The 21316-nt window shown below is 41.7% G+C and overlaps 2 protein-coding genes across 2 annotated transcripts in view; both read left to right on the top strand.

Annotated features, from left to right (window-relative positions):
- Positions 1–2712: 2712 nt before the first annotated feature.
- LOC146675122 (doublesex- and mab-3-related transcription factor A1-like) lies at positions 2713–4855 on the top strand. Its single transcript, XM_085400178.1, has 2 exons — positions 2713–3328; positions 3483–4855. Exons 1-2 carry the CDS (start codon positions 2851–2853, stop codon positions 4238–4240), a joined length of 1236 nt encoding a protein of 411 aa, XP_085256304.1. The 5' UTR covers positions 2713–2850; the 3' UTR covers positions 4241–4855.
- Positions 4856–4980: 125 nt separating this feature from the next.
- The window catches only part of LOC146675123 (glucosidase 2 subunit beta-like), a 191053-nt gene continuing 174717 nt past the window's right edge, over positions 4981–21316 (top strand). The window contains exons 1-6 of the mRNA XM_085400177.1: positions 4981–5193; positions 5527–5643; positions 7251–7346; positions 11911–11968; positions 12895–13012; positions 17697–17826. Of these exons, the coding sequence (XP_085256303.1) occupies positions 5112–5193; positions 5527–5643; positions 7251–7346; positions 11911–11968; positions 12895–13012; positions 17697–17826 (601 nt within the window). The 5' untranslated portion in view covers positions 4981–5111. The remainder of the gene's footprint in view (positions 5194–5526; positions 5644–7250; positions 7347–11910; positions 11969–12894; positions 13013–17696; positions 17827–21316) is intronic.

The raw sequence follows: 21316 nt of genomic DNA on the forward strand, positions 1-21316 counted from the left end.
TGGATGAAATGATAAAGAAATAAAACCCAAAACAAGCAAAGAAAAAAACTGCATGTGCGTCCACACAGCATCTGCATCACCGGCATTTATTTATGCTTTAAGCACACTCACTCTGTGTTGATGGATGCATTTCAGATTACCTTCCTGTCCTGCACGGCTGGAGTGAGCGTGCACCAGCCCTTATCTATCGAGGCCCATAAGTAATGGAACATCTTTCTGCAAATAGCAGACTCACTTCTCAAAGCCTCATCTGCACAAATCATTATCTGGATGCTTTATTTATTCAGTTTACAAGACAAAGCCTGTATACAAGTCAGAGCCTTTGCACAATATGTCTGCACTTAGCTTTTACGCAAGCATGGCCGCTGTGCAGGTGTGCGTGTAGCTTTTCTCCCCGCACAGCAAAATAGCGTTCAGATAAGATCCATCACTTGGGAAACGACAAAGGAGGCAACTGTGTGAAGAAGACATGGGAAAAAAAAGAAAGTCCCAGTAACTCAGATAATTTAGTTTCAAAAACAGTTATCTTCTTTTATCAGCAAGTTGAAACACCTACGAGTCTCCATTTGTGATAACTAACATTAATCACCGTTAGTTATGTCTGCGATTTCCCATGCCAGTGTCGTGGTAGATCTGCCTCAAAGATGCACGTCAGGGAATCTTTATCTTAAATGAAAAGCCAGGGGACCAAGTGCTTCCATCCACAAGGTTATTGTTGGTTTTTCTTCTTTGATTCACATGCATTATTCAGATGGAGTCAAAACTACAGGCAGAGCAAGTCTGTAGACGATCAGGGGATGGTATCATGTGTGGCATTTGATTCATCATTTCACTCTGTTTGCGCAGATAAGTATGGACAAAGTAAGAGACACACCTTGAAGAAAGGCAGTTTAGCAGTAGTTTAGAGCAGGGATGTCAAAGTCGCGGGCCACATACGTCCCACACGGACCAACGTAAAGTCAGTGTTAAGTAGTTTAAACTCAGTGTAAGAAAACAAAGTCTTTCTCAGTTTTCTCTACATGAAGATCTTTTTGTGATTTCACAGAAAATATCCATCCAGCTGGTCAAGAAGGCTTAGCAGTGGCTATATTTCCTGAGGAGGCTGAGGAAATTTGGTATGTCGGCCAAGATCCTCAGCAGGTTCTACAGCTGCATTGTGGAGAGCACACCGACCAGCTGCATGACTGCATGGTACGGCAGCACTACTGCTACGGACCGCAAACGCCTGCAGAGAGTGATAACAGGACTCCGCTGCCCTCTCTGCAGAGCATCTACCATTGCAGAGTCCAGAGGAGAGCTGCCTCCATCCTCAAAGACCCCACACCCCCAATGCAGACTGTTCACACGAAGGTTCAGAAGTGTGAAATCCAGAACATGCAGCCTCAACAACTCCTTCTTCCCCACTACCAGACTCTTGAACAGCTGACCCATTTTGAACAGTAATAATGTTGTTGTTTTTTTGCACATCAGGTCATCTTACATATTAAGCTATAGCTCTTCTGCACACATCTCTGTTTCAAATCTCCATATTTTGTCTCCTTTTCTGTCTTCACTTATTTGTACTATTTGTATTTATATGTTCTATTTCTATTGTGTATGTATTAATCGGCATCTGTGGTTGAACAGCAAAGAAAGGATTTCATTGCACAGAGAAATGCCGTTTCTTTTGTGACACATGACAATAAACACTTTGAATCTTGAATCTTTGTCAGTGGAAACTGTAAAATTTATGACAACACAGCTAAAAGGTTTTGTCACATTTTCTAAATCCTTCCAGTGGGCCGGATTGGACTTTTTGCCGGCCGAGTCTGGCCCCCCGAGCCTTATGTTTGTTTTGGACACACATAACATGACTGGATTCATTTCATAGAGTACTGAACTGAACAATAGGGTTCGCATCATGATACCCCCCCCCCCCCCCCCCCCCCCCCCCACACACACACACACACATATTTGCTAATTTCTGCCTAACGATATTTTTTTTCCTCGTGGCGTTGCCCTTGGTGACTGACACTGCGCTTGTCACATTATGCTCAAGTTGCTTCTCTTGTCATAACGGCAAAGCAATCTGGTGCGTGTAACCGGATCCTGTTTGAATGCAGGGAAATGAATGAAACATGTGACAAGGTGTGATTAGGTATTCGCCAATCTCGCTGGGTGTTTGTTGACAGATGGGTCTTTTGTCAGAGTAATTTGTTCAACAGAACAACCAAGCAGATAATTACCTGTTTCTTTTGTGGCTATTAGGCCCATTGTTGTGTTGAGGGGGGGGAAAAACATCCTAATAGTGAATATTCATCACACATTAGGGCAACCGAATGGAAGCTGGCCTGAGGCAACATGTTTTTCTTTCTTATTTTCTAATAATGCTTGTTTTGTAACACACTGGCCTTGTTCGATCCACCTTCTGTGCCTACTACTTTATGTTATTATAACGTCTGTGCGAATTTGCATGTCATTTCAAACAGAGCGCAGTTTTGATTTTATTTCCAAAAAGAGAGTTTTTTTTTATCTGGTCTTGATAAGCTTCAAGTTTTTATTGAAATTTTATTTGTCCTTTCACTCTATGGCCGCATGCAGTTGCAGATTAGACCCCCGCCCATTCATCCGGGATGCAAATAAACATGATAGGGCATTAAGAGGCTTGAGCGGAAAGGGGTGTGACGAAGGTGTTGTGTTTCAACTCAAACCACCTGGCGAGGAGACACTTAAGGCGCGCAGGTTCAGCGTGCTGGCGCATTACAGAGACACCAGTCGCTCAGAGAAGTCCAAAACACCTTAATGATTTCACCGTAAACAGTTTTGCAGGACTCGTAGACTTTTTTTTTTTTTAACCCTCTCTTCTGAGCGATGGAAAATAGGATCCGACCCCTTGGTCTGACCGATCATACCTCCGGCCCGCTCGGTAGCCTGCCGGTACCCCCTTCCCTTCTGCGTCCTCCGCCTCTCTTCCTCCAGACTTGCAACCCCACGCTGGAGAGGGGATACCCCCGAACCCCGAAGTGTGCCAGGTGCAGGAACCACGGCGTGGTCTCTGCGCTCAAAGGCCACAAGCGGTTTTGTCGCTGGAGAGACTGCGTGTGCGCAAAGTGCACACTGATTGCAGAGAGGCAGCGGGTGATGGCCGCGCAGGTGGCGTTGAGGAGGCAGCAGGCTCAGGAAGAGAGCGAGGCCCGGGATCTTCGGCTCTTGTACCCCTGCACTGGGATCGGAGGGGAAGCGGGGATCCCTCAGAGATCGTCCATTAGCGCCGGGGTACCCGTATCTGCCAGCAGTACTCCTGCAGCTCCCTGTTTCGATGTTTTTGGGAGTGAGAATCAGAAAGACGGTGAGTTGAAATGTGAGACTGTATACTTTGTCTTCATAACTATTTTAATACACAACAATGTTCTTCTTTTTGGTTCCTCTGCAGCTTTGGTGAACTTTGATTACCCCGTGCGCATTTAATTTAAAAGCTGTTGTCCCTTTTCTTTCATCCTTAGTTACAGTTTCAGAGGACAAATTACGCAAATACAACTTTTACAACGGATTCATGGGCCGACCCCTGTTTGCACCCCATTCTCCACGGCTGCCCTCTCCAAGTGACAAGAAAGAGCTGTCTTCCAGCAAGGACAGCGGCGGAAGTCAATCCCCTGCGATGGATCACCGCTCAGACCACACAGAGAGCCCGCAGAGGTCACTTCCCTCCTCGGATCCAGAGTCGGGGAGCGAGTCGGAGAAGCCCAATGAGTATCTGAGCCCGGACCGTGACCCCACCGACATCATGGCTAAGATCTTCCCCCATCAGAAACGGGACACTCTGGAGTCTATGGTGAGAACGTGCAAAGGTGACATTGTCAAATCCATTGAGCTGGCGTTGAACTCCAAAGAGAACAAAATTGACGCTGACAGCGCGCGCAGGCCTTCTGCGGGACTGCCCGGAGGGCTCGGTGCTCTGGGGGCCAAGTCTGCTTTCTCCCCGCTGCACATACCCGCGTCCCCAGGGGGAGACAGCCTGTACGGCCTCAGCCCTCGCCTGGGCGTCAGCCCCCTGCGGCTGGCCTATCCCTCCGCTAACGGCGGCATGGCAGGCTTCATGTCTCCATACATGACATCAGGACTGATGCCAGTGTTCCCACTGCGTCCACCCTTGGACTCTTATTCCCTCCCCGGCATGATCCGAGACCTGTCTTACATCCAAAGCAAGGAGTCTCTATGCAATGCAGGCCTGTACACACGGCTAAACAGCGAGACCAAATAAAAAAGGGACACATGGAAATAAATAATAAAAAGTTAACTGTAGCTTTTAAATAACCGCTTTTCAAGTGCCTCGAACCACAATGGTGTACTAAAATCTGACGACTAAATGCTTTTTTTCTTAATGTAAATTTTGCAGATTGTTTATTATGAAGAGTTATCTTTTCTCGTTTTACACATTTTGTATTCATTTCGTGCAGATATATAAAATGATGAAGTGAGTCTTTTGTCGATGTGTTTTTTGTTTGTTTGTTTTTTTTAGCAGATAAAAAAAAGAAAATGGAAAAACAACTGCATGTGTAGCACTCAAAACTAACAAAAACCGGACTTTGTCCCACGATAAGTCTTCTGTTTCTTTCTTGTTTTTTTTTTTTTTAAACACTAGGAGGGGAGGAAGGAAATCTACTATCTTTTTTTTTTTTTTTTTTTTTTTTTTTTCCTGTTTCGTTTCACACATTTTAGTTCAGGCTTATTTAAGTGCAGTAGTCGTAAATATGTTATATGTGGAAGTGACCTTGGTGATGTCTGTGCTTGTGAAGGAGCTCCAGCTGACTACAAAAGATGTCTGCTGGCTCTCTAAAAAAGGCTACACTTAAAGTGCTTCAACTTTATACTCCCATTTCTAAAATGTAAATAAAGCCGTAAGTGCAGTAAATCTTAATCAAATTCCTCCTCTTTTTCGCCTCAGCTGCCGTTCTCCCCTGCGATTGGTCGGTGGATGATCACACGAACCTTAAACTAGAAACCAATAGAAAGCCTCAGAAGCGCCACGAGACCGCGTGTTTCAGGAAGTCGGGACACGGCAGTTTGAGATGCTGGCGGTGCAGTGTTTGAAACAGCCTTGAGCGGGATTTTATGAGGCAGGAGGCGCTGACATGCGTGTCTACATTATTGTCGCTGCTGTGTTTTGGTGTGGTTATGTGGACTCGCGGAAAGTAAGAGGAATATCCTCGTCCTGTAAGTCCATTCTTCCCTTTTAGCTTCCAGCTAGGTAGCTGCCAAATATATACAGAAACAGCTACATGGTGCTGAAGCTTTGGCAGCTCCTGGTTTCAGACGCAGGCAGCACGTTACAAGCTGTGATAACAGAGTACACAGCATAATAATGGTACACAACATGAGTGTGTAGTAGCAACACAACACAAACCTGCTGTTTTACCCTCCCCAGAGGATCCGTGCTAAGACACTATAAGCGCTCACACTGATGCACAATGTTTGGCTACAATTCTGGTTGCACCTCAGAGCCAGCAGCGATTACAAAAGTGGGCGTTTGCTTTTATTTTGTAACAGATAAAAGGTTCTACAGGGAGAGGAAGTCGTTTCTGTGCATAGATGGGTCGAGAATGATCCCATTTGAGCAGGTGAACGACGATTACTGCGACTGTGAAGATGGCTCAGATGAACCAGGTAAAAGGTTAATCAGTGGGGCCAGCGGGCCTCTGTCTGTCAGTCTGTCTGGTCACTGTGACTCTGTTGGAAAATCAGTGTTTTACTTTAAAGACTTTTGAAGTTTTCTGCGCTCAGATCAGCTGCATGTGTTTTGGGGGGCAAAACACATGCAGCTGATCTGCAAAAAGCAGACGCCGATTTTAAAAGTGCATGCTTTTACATCCTGGGAAGTGTGAGGGGAAAAACTGTACACAACAAAAACATAGACTGTCAATACCGAAGACGTGCACTGCGTGGACAAAACAATAAACCATGTAAACAAGAAGCCATGAGAACAAGAACCCCCACCAAGGCAGCTCACTCTCTGGGAAGTATTTACTTTGTATTTTGTACATATTCATATTGTTTTCTATGTTATTTTTAAACATACTTCTAGAAGTCTGTAGTTAAGTAAAAGCAAGTGCAAAGTGCAGGCTTTTGTTGTTTGCCCTGCTGAAACCCATTTTAATATGCTTGGCGTAATTTTGATTGCAATACTTTTTAAACATTTATATGCCCACAGGACGTGTGCAGCCTTTATGCCATTGTTTAGTGAAATTTGTTGAATAATAAATATCAAGTGTCAAAAGCCCCCCCCCCTCCCCCCTAAAAAAATAAAAATTATACATTGTAATGTAGTCAAATTGTTATGTATTTAATGATTACAATCTACATAATTACAATCTATTATTGTGATGTAAATGGAAAAGTAAGAATAAATTTATTCAGCTAAAGTCAAATAGCATCTCTTGGCAACATGTTTTTGTCAGTCTGAAAACGTATTGTTATTTTAAATAGCTTTATATAGCATTATTATCACTTTACCTGCAGATTAATCTACTAACCTTTGAAGGAGAGGTCAGAGATCAAATGTGACATGATATTTTAAATTGTTAAATCCTACTTTATATGCTGACAACACCCAGCACTCTTGAAGAATCATAGTTTGTAGGTTATACTTTTTTTTTTTCTTTCAGTTTTCGACCAATAAATCATTAAATTGATCTTGAAGACTTTGGTGGACGTAAACCAAGTTTTAATAGATTGTTAACATGACCCTGCCCTACATAGCTACAAAGTTTTTTCAGAATTATCTCAAAACTTTTCAAGCTATCGTGATATGCAAACTCTACCATACCCTCCTTAGCAAACATAGTTACTGGATATTTTGCAGGGTTTAAATATTAAAAGATAGATGGCATTTTCTCTTGTGTAGCATAAACGGGAAAAGACAGAGGAGACACATCCCCGATTTCATTATGCAGTTGTGGCTTTTATCGTTATGCTTTAAATCAAAGTCACACATCATTTACAGTTTGTATGTGGGGCACAGGGCTGCGGCTAACCTCTGCCAACACTAACCAGATTTTGAAATTTTAAAAAGACACACAAAATAATGATTAAAAACAAAAAAAAACCCCATCAAGAATACAAATAAATGTTTAAAAGTTTGAATTTTTAGAAACAGTAATCAGGTGCAGTGGCTAATGTCTTTGCAAGCGTTGTGAACAGTTTAAGGTAAATTCATTTGTTTCTGCACATTAGTTTATAATGCAGTGCTGACCAGTTTTCCTTGCTCCATGTAGGCACTTCAGCCTGTCCTCATGGCCGATTCTACTGCACCAATCTGGGTTTTCGCCCGCACTACATCCCATCATCCAGAATCAATGATGGCATCTGTGGTAAGGCTGTGGTTTAATATTGTGTCTTACTGTCGGCTGGTAGCCGCCTTTTCTGATTGGATGTCAACTTGCGGTCCTGGAAATCCCCTCTGAGTGGAAACTACTGCAGAGGCGGGTTGAGTAACTTGGCAGGTATTCATAGATTAAAGCCTACAGCCGTCATAGAGCACAGGGAACATTGTCCTATCACAGATACTGTATATCAGTTTTAATGTATCTGTTGTTTGGTTATGAAGATATGTTAATACTTTTATTTTCACATGTTGGACATATTATAGCTGAGGAGAATAAAGCCTGACTGATTTATTGTCAGGCTGATATTCTCTATTTGTCGTTGATCACTTTAGGCATTTAAAATAGATGATAAATGAAAATTAAAACAGTAAAGAACAGATGGGAGAAACGCCCTTCAGGCATGTTATGAATGTTGATGTTACATAGTTTATCCACCAGAGGGCACTGTGCAACTTTAGCATGCCTCAGACACAAACACTATGCTGAGGGGAAACAGGTAAGTACATAACTGAACAAAACAAACAGCGAAATCTCGTTATGTTTTATATGTCTGAAAGAAAAAAAATTGGAATATCGGATTTTCATATCACAAAATATCGGTCTCAAAAACACGGTCGAGCTGTGAATACAACAGATAAATGTTGGCAACCTCCATCATTAAATTCCTCTTATTTACTGATACATGGCTGATGTTAGTGAGTTTGGGTGATATATCAGTGTTACAGAAGGTCATCTACTATTAAGAAGGTTAGTGGTTTGATCCCTGGCTGCTCCAGTCTGCATGTCAAAGTGTCCTTGGGCAAGTTGCTCTCCGATGTGTTGTTAGAAAGGACATCTCTCTATTAGTCTGTTTACCATCCAGCTGTGGTCTTCCACTTACCTGACTGTTGGTCCCTGGTGGGTGGGGCTGAAGTCTGTCCAATTTGAAAAATCATAGATAGACTTTTTTTTAACTCCCTAAAACTTAGCATTGTTATTGGTACCAAAGTAATGGTAAATGGCCTGTATGTGTATAGCGCTTTACTAGTCCTTAAGGACCCCAAAGCGCTTTACACATCCAGTCATCCACACATTCACACACTCGTGATAGCAAGCTACGTTGTAGCCACAGCCACCCTGGGGCGCACTGACAGAGGCGTGGCTGCCGGACACTGGCGCCACCGGGCCCTCTGACCACCACCAGTAGGCAACGGGTGAAGTGTCTTGCCCAAGGACACAACGACTGAGACTGACCAAGCCGGGTCTCGAACCGGCAACCTTCCGATTACAAGGCGAACTCCCAACTCTTGAGCCACGATCGCCCCATATGAGTTATCTCTCAAGTTTTTTTTCTACGTCTCTTTGTGTATTTTGTTAATGCAATAGCATCACAACCACGTAATCATAAACACGCTGTCGGGTCTTCATCAAAATAACTTAAAGTCCAGATTTTACCGAGTAAAAACTTGTTGTTTACTTTCCCTCTTGTGCATTTTGCAGACACGGGCAGGAATTTATGTTTTGCTCGATGTGCAGATGCTGACATGTGGATGTACGCACTCTCAGTCTTTTTTGTAGCGCAAACAAATGATGTAGCTTCAACAAACAGAACATGGCTGCCTTCACACAAATGCAGATGCGTCCATACAGTCACTTCCCTCGCTCAGCTTTCCTTGAAAAACATCCTGCTTCTATTATTCTCAAGGCTTTCTTCCATTCTTTCTTGCCACATGCGCTGCCTAATCGGGTAGTTTTTCAGCCTCCCTTTCTTTTCCACTTTTGTTCTCCAGTAGCTCGCCACTTTGGATAAATTCAATACATTCTGCTGCTGACATCTCTGCTCTGTCACCAGCTCGTTCTGCAGCAGTAGCAATAGACGGCATGTAACCATCGCAGGAAATAAAGCTGAAGGAATGAAGCATGATAGAGCGGCAGGAGAATATTTCCCAAAGCCGCCCTCACCCTTTCCTCTTTCCTTTTATTCTGCTCCCACTTGTCTTCTTCTCATACCTTCTCTGCTTTGAATGGAGCCACTTAATAGCTAATTCATCATCGCTTTTCCTCTTTGACTGGTTGTTCAGAGACATTCATTGGCTTCCCTTTTTGGACTGTAATGCTCTCTTTCGATGGGTCACCAATGGGGTTCTGGATAATTGAGAGATTTCACACTGTGCCCACTCTCTTGGGTGAAACATCAGAGAAAGAGCCAGATCTGAGCACTTACAAAACACCATGCAGCTGATGTTATAAGTGGCTGAAATCAAGAGACCTTCTTCGAAGCGCAGAGAGATGTCACGCAGACCTAAAGATTTAATCTTCAACTTTAAGGACGAAGATTTCCTGGGTAGCTCAACATGAAAGAGAGTATACATTTGTCAGCATAATTAATTAAATTTTAATCGTGTGGCTTCTCGTGATTAAATGAACACGATGCTGTAAATGTGTGCTCGACCAGAAGAACACAAAGCAAAAGCCAGGAAAGCGCGCCCTAAATCATCGCTTGATGACCTGCCTGCTTATGCCAATCACAGCTGTTCCCTGCACAGCACGAGCTTTCCCAAATGCACTTGACCGCAGTGATATACTGTAGATAAAAGGCCATTACTGCAAAGCAACACAACTGTCATATTCAACTGCCTCAAAACACAACACAAGCTGCAGAATGATGAAAACCGAGAAAAACATTGCAACAGCTGCTAATGTGAATCATCCGGCTTCAGCTCAGACGTCGATACTTTATTATTATTATTATTACTGTCATTACACAGAAATGTTTTGTTTTATGCAGTGTGTTGAAGTTTTAAAGGATAATCTGATAGAGCACGACTGATATGGGATTTTTAAAAAGCGCACCGATATTTGGTGATTTAAAAATCCGATATTTTGATGCACTGGTTAATTTTTTTTTTCTTTCACACACAATAAATGTAACAATATAATTACACATAACAATAGCACATTGTTATATGTAGCGATATTCCGTTGCACTGCTCGTCTTTGCTGGGATCGTCTGATTGTTTTTGGTCTTGCCTATAGAAAAGTTCCGGAGGTGCCCTCTTGTGGATAAGCTATGCAACTGCAACCCTTGTAACATTGTTGAAGGGCATTTCTTCTTTACTTTTTAAATTTGAATTTTGTGTCAAATGCTGATGCTTATATAAAGGCAAAGAGCTAATATTGACTCGTGATATTGCGTTGTCTGACACTCTGGGAGATACACTTCTTTGAGTTAGTGGTGGCAAAAACCTGCAATCCTCAAGGCACCACATGGGGCTGCATCCAAAATGAAGTCACTCTTGAAACAGTCTCATGTTAAAATAGGCAACTGAACTTAAGCAAGAAAGAAAAATCATATTTACATGCTGGTAGAAAAAAAGTTTTGCTCCATAAACATAATCTACACCCAATTGAAGTCGCTGAACTTGACCTTTCAACCACATTTATGGTGCTGGTGCTTTTTGGAGCTCTATTACTGGAGTTGTCTGAGCTATATTATCCAATAACATGCATTGCTGTGTCGTTAATTGAACTGACAGCCTATCCAAGATGTCTGTGCTTCAGCAAGTGAAATTCTATTTTATTTTTATGTTGCTTAGCAGTGTCTGCGCTGCACCCATACACTGAGCTGATGCACTTTTCTAACCAGCGTTTTCAGCCATGGTCACTTCTGGTTCCAAAAACCCCCCAACAGCTTTAAACCTGAGCTTCACAAAGCGCTGTCAGATGTCACAGTGGATACATCACCATGGTTTCTAGCCTTAGTGCTGTGCTAAGCTACAGTACTGTGCAGAAGTCTTCTGTCCTCCAGTATGTACAGAAGAGGTCAATTGAATAATTGGTATAATAGTGAGTGTTTGTCTGTAAAACTTAGTGCAGGCTCTGTTATGGGCTGTATTTCAGCCAGTTTTGTTGGGGATCAAAATCGATGGTATTATGAACACAGAAAAGTATCATCAGATGTTGATTCACTGTGCAATACCATCTGGAACAAGTCAGCTTCATATTTGAGCATGACAACGATCCCAAACGTGCTGCCAATGCAGTAAAACGAGTCATGGATTGGCCTCCCCAGAGTCTGGAGCTCAACATTATTGAAGAAGAGTGGGATCAGAAAACAGAATAAACAGCAGCCAACATCCAACGAGCTTTGAATGTCCTTTAAGAGGTCTAGAGAACTATTCCTGAAGACTACTTAAAGAAATTCCAAGAAAGCTGCCTAAGACGGTTCAGGGTGTGTTAAAGATGCCGTCGAAGTTTCTCTTGACTCACTACAAGAATTCATTGGCTTAAAGTTTCAGCTCAGTTTTCCTGTAGCATATTTGTGTTTATTGTTTGTTATCGTTTTAATGAAAAAAACTGTGTATTATATGTGGGAAAGCAAAATATTGCTTTTGCAGAAAGCATCTTGTATTTTTTTTGTTGTGTATGAGTTTAAAAAACAAACAAACTTTGATCTGTTGTGTAGTAATTGAGTAAGACATTGTAAACATCTCCGTTCTGACAATGTGGTATGCTTTTCCTGTTTTGGTCTGTGTGCATTGGATTGGTTTCTCCTGTGTGTCTTTGCCAGATTGCTGCGATGCTTCCGATGAATACAACAGCCACACTCGCTGCCAGAACACTTGCTGGTCAGTCGATTCAAAATTGAGATTCGGTATTTATGTATTAACACGTGTGCAGTTTGACTCGAAATATGTCGCCAGACGCCAGAGGGTCCAGTTATTTAAAAACAAATATCCAAATGTGAAAAGATATTCATGCGGTCTGATATAAAACAGATCTTTGAGGGGAATTCACCATCATCTGAATAGAAAGCTGCTTATCGTAGCAGCAGTATGATGGACTCTGCAGTGAATCGGTTACTGTGCCACCAGGGGGCATGGTGTCACTGTGATTTAAAAACTCAGGGCTGTGTGTGCATCACAAAATTGTATTGAAGAGTTCATCTGTTAAATGCAAATGTGACTCACGACCTTCTTGCAAATTTTTCCTCCTCCTCCTTTTTGCTTTAAACTGCTCCCACCACCCAGAGACTTTTTGTTCCTGGGAGATAATTTAGATAAGTTATAAATTACACGGCGCAAAGGTGGAAGGTCCCTGAATACAGATGTTTATAAGAATTCATTTTCCTGCCGCGATGTATTTATCATGTTTTTCTGAGCTGAGCTGCAAAGATGGACGATGCTGCGGCGCAGAAACGCAGCCCGCTGTGTATATGTCGCTAACCCACTTCTTTTGTTGACAGTCCTCTATTATTTCATTCACCGCGCCATTCGTCTCGAAGCCGCGTACAAGCAGAGTGTATCTCATTATGTTTTCACAAGGTCCGCACTCATATTGTGTTTGCCAGGCTTCAGAAACAATTTAGCTGAGCCGCGGAGCATCGGCCCCCATCTTATTTACTCTTCTATTTTCCCATTTGGATTCCTGCTGCATCGCAGGCCCTTAAAAATTGGATTGCGCCATCTCGGTGACCATAACAGGAGCGGCTGGCGTTTTCTCAGTAATGATGGGACTGTGCTTCCTCTCTTTCTCTCGCTCGCCTTTCCTCCAGGAATCTAGGACAGAGAGAGAGGGCGTACGTGGAGGGCCAGATGAGGACCTTGGATGAAGGTTTGCGACTCAAGCAGCAGCTGATTGAGGAGGGAGTGCTGCTCTGGAGGGAGAAACAGGTAAAAAAAATTCTTGTAGAAGTTCCAGCTATTATACGGCATGTGTTTGAAAACCACCCGAAAAGTAGATCAATTCGTGATCACACTGGAACTAAGTCGTCGTCTAAGCACGGCCTCTACGTCAGGAGAAAACTTGGAGAACTTTTGTGATTTCGAGTTTAGAGGTTACAAAACTATTACAGAACTGATTAACAGGTTTGAAGCAGTCTTCCTCAAAGCAAAGAGTTAAATTAGTGATACAGCAGGGTAACATTACACTGAGTTGGTTTCTCTCACCTGTCTAGTTCAGCATCAAAGTGGAATTGGAGAATCACCTGTTAACCTAACATGCATGTCTTTGGACTGCTGGAGTGATTGGAGGGAAATTGCACATGCACACAAGAAGGCCCCCAGCTGGTGGCTTCAGCACCACCGTGAGTCTATAGGGTCCAATAGGGGGTGCATGACCCTCATAGGGCTTAAAATCTGCGACTCTCCACCAGTTGTTCTTAGAACTGAAGAAGCTTCTTGGATGAGAGGTGAAACATCTTCAAGGAAACTTAAACAAGAGTAGACACTTTTCTTTTCAAGCTCCATAGATTATGATGACCTGGATGACTGAGAACCTTCAGACGAGTCTAGAGACACATTTGTAAAGCGCTTTGAACCAACAGCTGGCTAAGATGAATGTGGTGGCTCTAATAAGAAAAGCTAGTGGATTATATCGTACAGGAAAGCAGTTCTGGTTAGGGGACTAAAGGTAAATGTACAGTGCTTGTAGTTAGGATATAAAGATACTTGGTTAAGTGTTGTTCTGCGTGTGCTGCCATACAGTGGCTTCTACAGCGTTTTTTAGCTAACAGTTGACGGAAAGGTTAATTTGCTTTCATATATGCTGCGCTCAGAGCATTGCTATTGAGCAGTGAGCAGCTTGTGATGCCGTTTTGATCATACATGTTCGCAGCACCTGCTGCTACAGGCGTCTGTTGTGCTCCCAGCACCAGTTTCCAGCACCAGCCTTAGCCTGCTGTGCAGGTACTTTTTGCCTTATCACAGTAAGAAGCCCGCTGCTTCCTAGCTGTCAAAAAAAAAAGCCCTGCTATTTTCCTCCCTCCATTATGTTACTTGGATCGTGTCGTTTCAGTTGATCAATTCATGTCATTTCCTGCTGAGTGGCCTCCAGTTTTAGCACAAGAGACATCACTATGCTATATAATGTGTCACGTCTCAGATTCGAATTCTAGTTCGTACTGTTATCTGTAACCCATAAACATCATCATGCTCTGCTCCTGCCACCTTACTTTGCATTTTATTGTGTCTCTTAAGGAATTCAGCTGTGACTATACTTCATTTGCCGTCGCTTTAAAGCAGTAAGGAGTAAATGGCTGGGTGTAAATCAGCACCAGTAAACAAGTACGTGAGCAATCAGGCCTTTTTTTTCTCTCTTTTTGACTCCTTTGCAGAACTTGGGGTCGAGCAGCGACTGCTTTACCGTTTTTCCTCTCCATTTGCACATTTACTTCAGCGAGCACTGAGCCAATTTAGAGATGGACTCCTGAAGTTTTGTGCAAATTATATGGTAAATTTGGCAGCTGCGGATCTCCGAGGACGCTTCAGTGGTCTCATTACTTAATGCATTAGTGGCCTTTAGAAACTACAAGTTACTTTCCAACACTGCAGCACCTACAGCTTTAAGTGTATTAGCGATTGAAATGGCAGCAACTGAGTGTTGTTCATCATCATTATTTGGATTTTGGACTCTTTGTTGATGCAGCACATTTACACTGTTCTGACTTTTTTCAGGGCTGCTATGAATCCTTGTTATTTCCTGCCCTGATTATTCATTTCTAAGGTATCTTGAAGGATACAGCTGTTTAAATCTTGCAGCGCTTATAAAAGATGTCAGGGAAAGAAAAGAGAAAGAAACCACTTGTTTACAGCACAGATTTGTCTGAAGGCCACTTTTTATCACACTCACATGTGCGAGCTCACACATGTCTGATTTGCCAGCTGGTGATCCCTGGGTTTTTACCCTGCACTCTGCTCTATTTTCCTTTCTTTTCCTTCCCCCCCCCTCTCCGTGTTCTTTTCGGTGGCAGCTGATTGGCAGATTGAGGCTGAAGTGTCACCCGGTCATCCTAGCCCTGCCGCACTTTGCGATCCTCTTTTCTCAGCGTGTCTCTGTTGATATGGCAGGGTTACCTCCGGGGCCTCGTGTTGGAAACCTTACACAATGACTCAAAAATGAACCCTTCCTGTGGTTCAAGAGGAAACTGTTAAAGAAAACACTTGCGATCAAACTTTAACCAAAAAAAAAAAATCAAATTAGAAGCTGAGCGTGGCGTTGTAGCCTCACGTGCCACAGAACAAGCAGAAATGGGAATGCTGCTGTTAATTGAATACAAATTGGTATTCAATAAAACCCATTTCACGATGTTTGCTGTTTATTGGCCCACTCTTAAAAGTACATGTTAAAGCAGGAAATGAAGTGCAGCGTCAGCCGTTCCTTATCCTCAGAATCACTTTTCTCTACTTTTTTTGTTTTTAATTCTTTGAAGAATTTGCAACAGCGAGAAGCTTTATATTAGTTTCTGGTGTTTTCTACTTCTTTTCTTACACAATGGAAGAACTTTTGGCATGTTATGGGTGTTTTTTCCACAAGTAAATATGTTCTTGTACTCCTCATAATGGCGCCCATAAATCACCGCTGCAAGCTGAAGGTGTCTAAGCAAGCAGCATGGCCTAGAAAGGTAGTCATCCCTAGCTGAACCTCGCAGAATCCATCACTGCATTATGAGAGTCTCTGAGGACAGATTGGAAGGCAGAGTTGACACACACACATGTGCACACACACATGCACGCGAACAAGGAGCTGCTGCTCTTTCATATTAATTGGTCCATTACAGAGAGTGATGATAGGTTACGCTTGGTTGTCAAAAGCTGTCGTATTTGGTGCGACAGCAACACCTCCTGATGCAAGTGATTTAAATAGTCCATTGTGCAGGCCCGGCTGCTGCGGTACAAGTTTTTGTAAATACACGGTGTTGGTTGGTTCTCTTCCGGAGCTAGACGAGGAAACGGAAAGAGAGAACAGGGAAATTCTCGTGCTTCTGTTTGTCTGTCAGTTTATCTCTCAATAATAGTCTCTGTGCTTTGTTTATCATTAAGAATGTTATTATAATGATGTTAGCATATGTCTGCGTGTAGCCTATGGCCTCCTTAACTGGTAGGCCAATATCAGTGAAACTTTGCATGATCATAGTCACATGAATAGTGATTATTAACATTTATATGTTTTCAAAAAGATTTATTACAAATCCCAGTTCTTTTGATTTATACAATGTTAGGTTAGTGCGTTTGTTTCATGTGCGACTGTCAACATATACTTCCAAAACATGTATCAGCTAAATACGGGATGAAGAACTTTACAAAGTGCCACGAGTCTGCTAGTGTCTATAATCACAGTGTACACAGGAATGAAATGGTTTTGAGTGCTAAACATCAACATCCACACATGCTTGCTTCAACAGTGCTAACATGCTGCTATCAAGCAGGTGGGAGGTTTTCTTATGGACATACAGCAGCTGCTCTGACATTAACCACTGGTTTGTGAAATCCTATTTCGATGCCTCGATAGAATTTGAGTTCTAACACATCACACTATAATTAGCTATAGAGAGCAAAAGGGCTATATGTACTAATCTATAAATATGTTAATTTCATTATTAAAGCTTTTAAGATGGTTGACTCAAATGCCCTCAAGTGGCCATTCAATGAACTGCGGTTTTTGGCATTTCTGCGTTGGCTTCGTTTTACTGCTCTGGAGGTTTATAATTGTATTTTCCATGCTACCATTAAAGGACTAAGCACGAAAACTGGATGGTGTTGGCATTCTCATTAGTTCTGTAGGTATTTGAAATGCTGAGCAAAATAAAACTTTGATTCGATGATGCTGCTAGATATGCATCGGTGGATCATCAACATTATTACAACTTATTCATGCTCACTCTGTGGTTGACGTTCAAGTCCGTGTCAAATTTGATTCCAACGCATCTGTTAGTTGCTGAAACATTTCACCTTAAACTGCAACTGTTGGCTCCATGTACCAAAAAGTTGAGTCTGTTCATCTGGACGTAGCGTTTTCAGTGGGAGAGTGGTTGAGTTAAACAGAAACAGCCTGTTCCCAAAATGTTTAGAGTCGATATCTGGAAACATTGTATAATAAAGTAATGAGCCAACCAAACGACAGAGAAATTAACATTACTTAAGAAACGGTCTCTGTTTTTTAAAAAGTGTGGCAGTACTGTGTAGGTTGTCCCAATCTGTAACAACAGTACAAGCCTAATACGAAATGTTGTAATGTCGCTTTACTTTTCTGGGCTTGTTTCTGTGCGTTGTCTTTCTGCAGCCACTATCCAATACTTAAGACTTATTAAACTGAACAATAGCCAAATTTATGAACATCACATATGAACGCTAATGTTCTTTGGGCTAGTGCAGCTTGCATGAAAGTTATATTTCCAAAGGACGTTGATTAAAAAAACCCCACAGTTAGATTCAAGATTGTAATCAATCAGATTTAAGACCAATGCAAACTGTTGCTGCTATCTTGCATGCTGACTGTAAGGTATAGTTATAAATAGCTATAAATTTGACAAAGTTGGCCATGTTTTTTCTATTTTTTGTTTTCATTTCATCTCATTAGGCCCAGCTCAGAGAGCTCCAGCAGGTGGCAGAAGACCTGCAGGTCAAGTTGGAGGAACACAGGAGGAAAAAACACGAAGCCGACCGACTCAAAGAGCAAACATTAAAGGCACTGGAAGCAGGGAACGGTGGTAAGGGTCGTGCCATTTTTAATCGGAGTCATTTAAATCTATTTGCTCCTTTCACCAAATTGCTTCAGTTTGTGGACAGTAGTTAGGCAATTTTAGCAGCTGCAGGGCAACTTTCATTTCATTTCAGCTCGATCTTGCATTGAGCAAAAGTAAATTGGCCTGAGAACCTCAGGTCACACAGTCAGGATGACAAATGGTAAAAGATAGGGAGGAGCTGGAAGGGTTAAATACAGATGCCTGTGTCGTTGAAATAAGCGGACTGGGAGAGGATTGCTGAGCAACAGCATATTGCATTTCCCCCAGCTCTCTTTTTAGGTTCCACAAGCCTTCGGAGAGAAGTTGCTTATGACTCACTGGAAAATTCCCTTATCACTGGAAGAGCACAAGCTGGCTCGGCATTTAAATGACGTTCAGACTTGTGTATGTGAACGTATTGAAAGTAGTGAGGCTGGATGGGAAACGGGCTCAGTCGTTTTTAGCTCTGTAGTCCACGTGGATTTAGAATCATTAAGTCTGTGTTGGGAAGGCAGGGCATGGAGACCGTTTGGGTTAAGTTCGCTTAATTTTAGATTTAGTTTTAGATTTCTAGCTTGTTGCAGCACAGATATTAAAACAGTCCTTCATGTTATGCCTCATAACACACAGAAATAGGATTTATTAATGTTTTAAACTTCTGTCTTATTCTTTGCTCATCCATATATCAAACAGCACACACCTAGATATTGTATAGTGCTGGTAATTGATTCTGCCTTGTGTGTTCAAAATAAAAGTTCTGATTGCAATAAAGGTCATTTGACTTTGGAGCTTCTCAGAGCGCACATCCATCATGGCTCCCAAGGTGTGCAAGCTGACCTTTGCTAGTCGTCACCCCCCCCCACGTGTTCCCTGCGCCATCATCATTCACTTCCGTTACTGCTCATCTTCAAGTTTTTGCAACCATCAGTTTTCATTTCTGTGGTCGTGTTGGCAGGTGTTGTCTATGTTTTGTCATCCATCTGGGGTCTTATTTTGCAGTTTTAATAAATGTGTGAGTTCATGTGTGTGTATGGCTTCTTCAAAGTTCCAGTCTTTGTCCTGCTTATGACATTACTTGTTGGTGAATGTTCATTTATCTGCTAACAATAGGAGCTGAAAAATGTATTGATGTGACGGTGTATCTTATTGACTTTTTTCTCTTTCGCTGTGGTGTGGATTCACTGCTGTCAAATCCTGATATCTTTATTTAAAGATTGCAGGTGCTAGTATATATGGTCCAAATGTTGATGAACCCTCATTCTTCCACGGTTTTTTTAGTGCACTCTCTGAACACCTTGATTGCACACTCATTCTTGGCGGTGACCTCAACCTTGGACTAAATGAAGAAATGGATAGGCTCAACACAACAGGAACTCAGCGTAATTGGCAGTCCACAAATATAATCAAACAGTATATGAACGACTTTGGTCTTTGCGATGCATGGCGCTCTCTTCACCCCACCAGTAAGGAATATACTTTTTTCTCGCATGTTCATCACTCTTACTCTCGTCTGGATTATTTTTTTGGTTAGCAGCTCACTGCTGTGTGACATTTCAGACACTGAGATTCATCCTATAGCTGTCAGCGATCATGCTCCTGTATCTTTAACACTAATGCACAAGAATAATACTACGCCAAGTAAAAACTGGAGATTTAATATATCACTACTTAAAGATGAAGACTTTATTAAATACTTTAAAAAGGAATGGACTTCATATTTAGACTTTAATGACACTCCCGGAATATCTGCTTCTGTTCTATGGGAAGCAGGGAAAGCTGTGATGAGAGGTAAAATAATTTCTTTCTCATCACACAAAAAGAAAGAAGAAAACAAAAATATTCAGGAATTAGAAAAAAACATCAAATCACTAGAAGAAGCCTACGCGTCCCACCAAGATCAGGAAACATTGAACAAAATACGCAAAACAAAACTAGAATTAAATGAAACTATTAATAAAAAAACACAATTCCTTATACAAAGACTTCGCTTGCAGAATTTTGAACACAGTAACAAATCAGGTCGATTTCTAGCTAACCAGCTAAAAATAAATAAAGAAAAAACAACTATATGTGCTGCTAAAGATTTATCGGGGAACACAATATATGATCCTGGAAGAATAAACAACATTTTTAGGGATTTCTATGAAACTTTATACTCACCACAAATAAACCCATCTAAAAATGAAATTGATCTGTTTCTTGACAACGTAACTCTTCCAAAATTACTAGACAGTCAAGCAATGGAACTGGATTCGCCACTGACGCCAAGTGAACTCCAGGAAGCCCTGATAAGTATGCCCAATAATAAGGCTCCAGGTCCAGACGGCTTCCCTGCAGAATTCTACAAAGAATTCTGGACAATTTTGGCACCAGTATTCCACAGCATGTTGCAGGAAATCGAGGAAAAGGGCAGACTACCACCAAATATGAATTCTGCCAACATTAGTCTCCTGCTAAAACCAGGCAAAGACCCTTTATTTCCCTCAAGCTATCGTCCAATTTCTCTTTTAAATGTAGACCTTAAAATAATCTGCAAAGCTCTCTCAAAGAGATTAGAGAAAATGACCCCCCTCTTAATTCATCCTGACCAAACTGGTTTCATAAAAGGTCGGCACTCCTCAACAAACACTCGTAGATTACTTAATTTAATAGACTACTCATACGATAAAAACATCGAAGCCATAATATTATCTCTAGATGCAGAAAAAGCATTTGACAGAGTTAATTGGAAATTTTTATTCGCAACTTTACACAAATTTGGTTTTGGAAACTCTTTCATAAACTGGATAAGAATATTATACAATTCCCCAACGGCTCGTATCAGAACAAATGACCAGACATCCTCCAGCTTCTGTCTCCTGAGGGGCACCAGACAGGGATGCCCACTCTCCCCCTCACTTTTTGCAATTTTTATCGAACCTCTAGCAGCAGCATTTAGACAGGCTACAACAATTAAGGGCATAAAATGTAAGAACATAGAACATAAAATCAGTCTCTATGCGGATGATGTGTTGCTTTTTCTGCAAAACACACAAACCAACCTCTTTGAGGTAATTACTTTAATAAACTGGTTTTCAAGAGTTTCAGATTATTCAATTAACTGGCCAAAATCTACAGTTCTCCCCATTAACTGCTCCTTCCATAATTCTTCCTCTGCCCCACTGCAATCCGGAAATATTAAATATTTAGGTATTAATATCTCTCCTAAGCTTTCAGACTTAACTAAACTAAACCACATCCCACTTCTAAAGAAAGTAGAAGGCGATCTGACTAGATGGAAATCTTTACCCATATCACTCATGGGAAGGGTCGCCACTATAAAAATGATGATCTTGCCAAAAATAAATTACTTATTTTTGATGATCCCTAACAAACCATCACAAGATTGGTTCAGATCTCTGGATTCATATATTTCCAAATTCCTTTGGAAAGATAAACCCCCGCGTATTAGCTTAAAAACGCTACAAAGAACCAA

Source organism: Rhamphochromis longiceps, linkage group LG3, assembly GCF_057381845.1.
Source record: "Rhamphochromis longiceps isolate RC_006_pf linkage group LG3, R_longiceps_female_GT1.1, whole genome shotgun sequence".
In the NCBI taxonomy this organism is placed as follows: domain Eukaryota; kingdom Metazoa; phylum Chordata; class Actinopteri; order Cichliformes; family Cichlidae; genus Rhamphochromis; species Rhamphochromis longiceps.